We start from the raw sequence: 7,893 nt of genomic DNA, 5'->3' as shown, positions 1-7,893 counted from the left end.
CATAGACACCCTCAGCTCATTCTCATTCTCTCTCTCTCTCTCTCTCTCTCTCTCTCTCTCTCTCTCTCGCTCGCTCGCTCTCGCTCTCGCTCTATAGTAAATAATGTTTGCTTTATTCTCCATACAGCATCCCGTGCTGCATCCCAGTCGGGCAGCTCCAAGACACAAAGAGGCTCAACGGCCACTCAGGCCAAACGTCACCAGTTGGAGACCTCAGATGTTGGGGAGACCGGTGCGTACACCAACATAGACACCCTCAGCTCATTCTCATTCTCTCTCTCTCTCTCTCTCTCTCTCTCTCTCTCTCTCTCTCTCTCTTGCTCTTGCTCTATAGTAAATAATGTTTGCTTTATTCTCCATACAGCATCCCGTGCTGCATCCCAGTCGGGCAGCTCCAAGACACAAAGAGGCTCAACGGCCACTCAGGCCAAACGTCACCAGTTGGAGACCTCAGATGTTGGGGAGACCGGTGCGTACACCAACATAGACACCCTCAGCTCATTCTCATTCTCATTCTCTCTCTCTCTCTCTCTCTCTCTCTCTCTCTCTCTCTCTCTCTTGCTCTTGCTCTATAGTAAATAATGTTTGCTTTATTCTCCATACAGCATCCCGTGCTGCATCCCAGTCGGCAGTCGGGCAGCTCCAAGACACAAAGAGGCTCAACGGCCACTCAGGCCAAACGTCACCAGTTGGAGACGTCAGATGTTGGGGAGACCGGTGCGTACACCAACATAGACACCCTCAGCTCATTCTATCTCTCTCTCTCTCTCTCTCTCTCTCTCTTTCTCTTGCTCTATTGCTCTATAGTAAATAATGTTTGCTTTATTCTCCATGCAGCATCCCAGTCGGCCAGCACCGACACACACAGACGCTCAACAGGCACTGATGGCAAACGTCGCCAGTTGGAGACGTCAGATGTTGGGGAGACCGGTGCGTACACCAACATAGACACCCTCAGCTCATTCTATCTCTCTCTCTCTCTCTCTCTCTCACTCTCTCTCTCTTTCTTGCGCTCTATTGCTCTATAGTAAATTATGTTTGCTTTATTCTCCATACAGCATCCCATCCTGCATCGCACTCGCTCACGTCATCCTATGATTTGGAAGTGGGCCATGGGAATTTTTTCGATGTGGAGATTGGTAAATTGTTGTCCTGTCAAGTGTGTCGCTATGAAAGTGTATATATGTGTGTGTGTGTGTGTGTGTGTATCTCTCTCTCTGTGTGTGTGTGTATGTACATACATACATACATACATACATACATACATACATATGATGTGTGGATTGTTTGTTTAACAACACATGACTGACAATTTTTCTCGTTCACTATGCACAGCATCACGGACTGTTACTGCTCCTCGCCATTCACAGAAATCATCTGCAACGGCTACTGTGTCGGTGGCCCCTCAGGACAGTGATGTTGAAATTATAGGTAAATTAATCCCAAATTTATTAAATATACAAATTACATGTGATAACACAAGTATTTTATGTTGCTTTATGTGGTGCAATGTTTGCTTCCTATGTAGCAACTGAATGTGAGCCCGAATCATCTCCCACACTTGGGCCAATGAACATCAGGACACCGGTCATGAGCCCACCACAGCAAGGATCACAAGAAGCAGACACCCATGAAGGTAACAATATATAATGGTGCAAATACCACATAACACTACCCGCTCCAGGAGATACACAATGCTTCATTCCTGCACTCCCATCTCATGTATGTTTAAAGCTGTATTCAAGTCCAAAATGTATGATCTCGCTACTTCAGCACAGGTGATGGTAATCATACATCACTAGGGAAGTGCATGGACATAACATTATGCCCCTCCTGTAGTGGCCAATGTTGTCACCTGGTGTTATTGTATGGTTGTGCTAATGTGCGCACAATATAGTTGCATACACACACACAGATATTCTGTCTGATGTATCTGTTGTGTACAAAATACATGAGCCTTATGGTAGCATTTCTGGATCAAAAGTACTACAATAATTTAAATGCTCAACCTATACCATAACAATGTGACAAATGGCATATATCCTAATGTAGGAACCAATTTGGCAGACTCATTCCTCTTTCCAACCGTTTGCCACCATTTCGGCCCTTGTAATTACCTACATGACTTTTGCAGATTTATTTCACAACATTTACATCAAAAATACCATCTAAAAGTGTGTAACGAACTTATAACCCTTTACAGCAAATAACATAATCGTTGCTCATAACCTTCACTACTAATTACTGCTTGTCCACTCCTAATTTGACACACCCTTGTTTGCAGAGCTCATCACTGCAGCAGCTGCCATCATTTATTCATTAGTGTGAAAGTGGTGAAGGTTACTGCTTTTCATCCTAATTTCAGCCATTTGCCATACAGTGTTGTCGGCATTATAGCCACTGCCTGTAGTTTTTATTGAACATGTGACCTGCTCATTGAATGTGTATGAATGGTGTGCATGACTTTTTTTTTTTATTTTTTGGAATCACAGGTTAAATCACATACATTTATGGTTCACTGTGTGAGTGCTTCATGTGGTGTTTGGATGATCCATCCTTATAACTGGACAGACACTATTCTGGCCACAGCACACAAAAATGTCACATTAGCAAATTCCCAAACCATGTGCAGTGCAGGTGGGTCAGATGTAACATGGATACAAACATTTGTCATTTGTGTATGTGTTACAATTCATGTGTAGGCTAAAGAATCATTTTAATGTCATAAACACGGCCCTTTACATTTCGGCTTCAACACACCCAAGTCAAATGTATCTTTCTCTGCACATGTTACATCTGGCCCACCTGCACTGCACATGCTTTTAGCCATGTTGTTGACAAATGTGAACTCCCATCATAAAACAGTAATAGCCATTATGCAACGGTAACACACACACAATTTGGACAGTACAAATGGTATATGGACTCCGGCCGCAGCACAGCATGTTTCCATACCTGACCATAATTCTGCTTGGCTAATTACCCATTATTTGTTAATGGACCGTCAAACCTATAAGGACCTTTTCCCACAGCCCCTTTTTAATGGTCATTAACCCATATCAATGTTTGTGGACCCACACTCACAGTAAACCAATTATCAACACCTTTAAAAGGAAAGCAAATTTTTTTGGGGGGGCTGGGGGGGGGATACATTTGTAATGAAATGTAGTATTGTCCCCACATCATAATTGACCATATTGACATTGTGTGGAACGTTTAAGTAGTGTCAGTGCATTGTACAAATACAACAGATGTAGGTGCTATTATCACATCTCGGATGTTATTGACATCATAGGCTTCATTAGCATTGTAACATATTGGAGCACTAATAATAATTATCCTTACATAATTGATTTATAGTCAAGTGATCTTGCTTTTGTAAGACTGGACACTGCAAATGTTGTAACACTAATGTTATCTTTGTCAATTGTATAGGTGGTGCCAATCCGGAGCCTGAGGCAGAAGACGATGCGTGGCCAATGCGGGAACACACCCCATCTCCCCGAGCCAGGCGAATGCCACATAGCCCCCAGCTGACTTTCAGCCCCGAACCCCCGGCTGGTGGTGTTGCTGCTGATTTCTTTATGAATTGGGCTGCCCATCAAGCCCGCTGCGAGGCAACTTTCAAACGGCAAGCTGCTCATCTTGAGAACATATATGTAGAAACCGGACGCATTGCACGGACCCAGGCACTCCTGCATAAGGACAACCGGGCCTTGTTAAAATCTGTGGCGGCAATGCGGCTGGAGCAGGCCACTTATCAAAACCGCATGATGTCCATAATGGAGGCTTTATGCCAGCAGCATACCAGCCACACCCGCATACTTGAGGACATTTCCGTCTCCTTTAGAGAGCGGAATTTGTTGGCACAGCACCAAAGCCCTACCTCCCAGAGCAGCAGCACAACACCAGCGTCAACTCCCCTCCCTTCACCACCACGCCGGTTGACCCGCCAAAGCCACAAAGAAACCCCCAATGTAAAGGGGTCAGGGGCTTCGAAGCGTGGGGGCAAATGATGTGTTTTTACGTATATGCTAACAAATTGTCAATCCACAAGTAAATAAGTTTGCAAAAGACCTCATCGCTTTGTTATTAGCCTTTATTGACCCCCAGCACATACACAGAAATTATGGTGACATTTTGCAAGGAGTACTAAACACTATGGAAAGCTCTTCCCAGTACACATGGGCCAAACAGTCCAATGTATGTGTTCACCCACATACACCAACATCTCAATTTTACATTTATCACATGTAACATTCACATCATATAAAATCCAGAGGAAGCCAAAGGAAATCAACCTGTGTATTCACACCATACAACACCTATTAAGGGAAAAGAAACCATTAGCAAATGCAAATAAACCACACACAGATACACATATATATATATATATGGAATCGGTAAATCTGTCAGAATGCACTTCGGGCTACAGTCATTAGGTCGACCCCATTAGTTTTAGTGGCAGGTAGGTGGACATGCCGTAAGGTTGATTTTGCATAAAGGTCGACATGAGGAAGGTCGACTGGTCATACTGTCAACATTGTTTAAGCACTGGTTGGGGTACTTGTGGAGTATCACGGCTCCCATCGTATGGCATCGTATGCCATATGTAGTGGCATACGATGTCATACGATGCGATACGATGTTTTACCGATTTTAGAGCAAAAATTGTGAAAAATCGGTAAAACATCGCATGGCATCGTATGCCATCGATGTGATGTTTTACCGATTTTTGAGCCATTTTAGCTCCAAAATCGTATGCGATCGCATCTGATGCCATACGATGGCATCCGATGCGATGGCACCCGATTTTGCACTGAAATGCATCAGAATGCATTGAAATGTGTATTAAAGTAGTGAAATGCCCCCAAATGCCATTTTTCATAGTGTACCACCCCCACTATCAACATCAACCCGAAGCGTGGCGAGCACAGCGAGCCCGCGAGGGGACGCGGATACCTGTAAAGCCCGCGAGGAGACGCGTATAGCTGTGAAGGTATCCGCGTCCCCTCGCGGGCTCGCTGCGCTCGCCACGCTTCGGGTTGACGTTGATAGTGGGGGTGGTACACTATGAAAAATGGCATTTGGGGGCATTTCATTACTTTAATACACATTTCAATGCATTCTGATGCATTTCAGTGCAAAATCGGGTGCCATCGCATCGCATCGGATGCCATCGTATGGCATCAGATGCGATCGCATACGATTTTGGAGCTAAAATGGCTCAAAAATCGGTAAAACATCACATCGCATCGTATGCCACATGCGATGCAATGCAATTTTTAGCATACGATCTGCATACGATGCAGGTCGTGGGAGCCGTGATACTCCACAAGTACCCTGGTTTTTAAACCTAATGTCGACACAGTCAACATGGACACAGTTGGCAATGAGAATTGGACCCTGGCATTGCTTGGTTCGTTCACAATGCATCGTGCACGACGGCGCACTTTGCTTGGCACAGCTTGAATGAGCTCCTCCACGCCCTAGTGGATGGTAGGGCATGAAATACTCGCTACCGCCACATGTCGGCACAAACAGCAGTGAAATACCCATGTTGAACTTATGAGCAGTCGACCTTCCGCATGTCAAACTTTATGCCAATTTGAGCTAAAGTCATGTCGACCTTGGCCCATGTCGACCGTAAATCAGGTCAACCTTCCTGCCAGTCTACCTAGTGGGGTCGACCTAATGGCTGTAGACCTAAGTTAATTCTAATAGATGGCCGCTTCTCATATAGGCCCTTATTCAGATGCGAGCGGTACGGCCCGCGTGCGGCCGTACCGCCGATGTTTTCCGTCTGCACATGCGCAGAGGTCAATCTGCGCATGTGCAGGCGAATTCGCCGCACATAAAGTTACTACGCGGCAAAGGGGGCGTATAGGGGAGTGAGGGGCTTCATGCCCTCATTTCCCTATGTATACGCCCCGCGTTTCATGGGCGTTCCCATGCAAACGCGGGGCGTATGCATGCTAATCAGGGTATGACGCCCCTGATGGGGGCGGAAAGCTGACATCGCCGGATGTCAGCTCTCCGCCCAAATACAAGCTTTCACACGGACGATTGTCCGTGTGCTATAAGCTTGCGTGAGCGGGGGGAGCGTGCGGCCCTGCCTTCGATGGTCGTCGACCATCGAATGCAGGGGGCAGCTCCCACCATGGTGGAGGCGTACGCCCCACCATTTTTATGCGGATCGCCAGCCGTCCGTGTACGGACGGCCGTGGCGATCCGTCTCGTGGGCGGGGATTGGTTTGTGCGGCCAGAGCACCGTGTGCGGCTCTGGCCGCACCAACCAGAATAAGGGCCATAGAGAGATAGAGAGAGAAAGAGTTCATAATGTATGCATACACACCCAAATTGAGAGAGATATAAACAGACGTGTCATCAATTCCCTATGTGTCACATACAGTAGTTTATACAGTATTATACACTTACCCAGTAGCCAGCCCTCTGCCATTGATCCGGCTTCAAAATCATCAAAGAGGACTGACTGTGTGAGGATATAGGAGTCATGACATGAGCCAGGGTAGCCTGCAAACACACTCATGATCTTAAGATTTGCATCACAGACCACCTGCACGTTGGTACTTGTGCTTCCATGGCGGTTATAATAGGAACGGGCAGTATCCCGAGGTGGTCTCAGCGGAATGTGTGTGCAGTCAATAGCACAAAGCACATTGGGCATGGATGCAATGCGATGGAATGCTACCCTAACATCATGCCACTCTGTCTCCTGGCTTGGGAAGCAGATTGAGGCATCTACATGTGGCTGAAGGGCTTCAAGCACCTGGGTCAGGTACCTGGACAGTATGGGCTGAGATATGCCAATGCCTTGGCCAATGACATGTTGAAAACTGCCAGACGCCAGAAAGTACAACACAGCCAGCAGTTTGTGCAGGCCTGAGACAGCGCATGAGCGTCCTGTCACAGGATCTAGCTCCAGTCTAATGAGCCCATACAGACGGAGAATGTTGGTACGATTAAGCCGGAACATCTGTATAACCACATCATCCGGCAATGCGTCAAAACATAAACGCGGCCTAAATAAACGAGGCCGACGCTGCCTCTGTGATACCTGCTGGACCTGCTGGTCATGCTCAGTTTCATTACGCCGGCGTCTTCTTCCTTGGCACAGCCAAGACATCACCTGTCTCAAAGCCCACACTGAAGCACCCTGATATAGCATATAGGCCCTTATTCTGATCGGTGCGGCCAGATCAGTATATGCGGCCAGGACCGTGCAGGTGAATCCCCGCCTTCCATACGGATCGCCACCTCCGTCCGTACGCGGATATGTGGCAGTCCGCATGAAAGTGGACGGGGATACGCCTCCTCCATCTTGGGAGCATCCCCTGCATTCGATGGTCGCCGACCATCGAATGCAGGCCCGCACGCTCCACCAGCTCCCGCCACCCTAGACCACACGGACACTTGTCTGTATGAAATCATGTATGGGGGCGGGGAGCTGACATCCAGCAATGTCAGATGCCCGCCCCCTACACATGCGTCACGGCTTTATTACCATGCATACGCCCAGCGTTTGCATGGGAACGCCCATGAAACGCGGGGCGTATGCATAGGGTAATGAGGCTAAGTAGCCCTTCACGCCCCTGTCCGCCCCCTGTGCGGCATCTCAAGAAAACGTACGGCAAAACCTCTGAACATGCGCAGGCGAAAACCATCGGCGGTACGACCGCAAGCGGAAAAAAACGCACCGATCAGAATAAGGGCCATAGTCTGCCATGCTAGAAGTCAGGAAGTGTTTGCAGGTGGATGTTTGCCTTTTATAAGGCACACATGTGTGATTTCGAAGGTGTGTGATGTGTTTTCAAATGATAACACATGTGTTCCATTGAAGCAGGTGAAATACACTTCAAAATAGACCTTGTC

At 47.2% G+C, this 7,893-nt stretch overlaps 1 protein-coding gene across 1 annotated transcript; it reads left to right on the top strand.

Annotated features, from left to right (window-relative positions):
- Positions 1–1,531: 1,531 nt before the first annotated feature.
- On the top strand, positions 1,532–4,032 carry LOC146031804 (uncharacterized). Its single transcript, XM_083158460.1, has 2 exons — positions 1,532–1,636; positions 3,436–4,032. Exons 1-2 carry the CDS (start codon positions 1,570–1,572, stop codon positions 4,014–4,016), a joined length of 648 nt encoding a protein of 215 aa, XP_083014586.1. The 5' UTR covers positions 1,532–1,569; the 3' UTR covers positions 4,017–4,032.
- Positions 4,033–7,893: the final 3,861 nt, after the last annotated feature.

Source organism: Crinia signifera, chromosome 1, assembly GCF_055691185.1.
Source record: "Crinia signifera chromosome 1, ASM5569118v1, whole genome shotgun sequence".
NCBI classification, from domain to species: domain Eukaryota; kingdom Metazoa; phylum Chordata; class Amphibia; order Anura; family Myobatrachidae; genus Crinia; species Crinia signifera.
The sequence above is the reverse complement of the archived record's forward strand: the minus strand, read 5'-3'. Positions and strand labels throughout refer to the sequence as shown.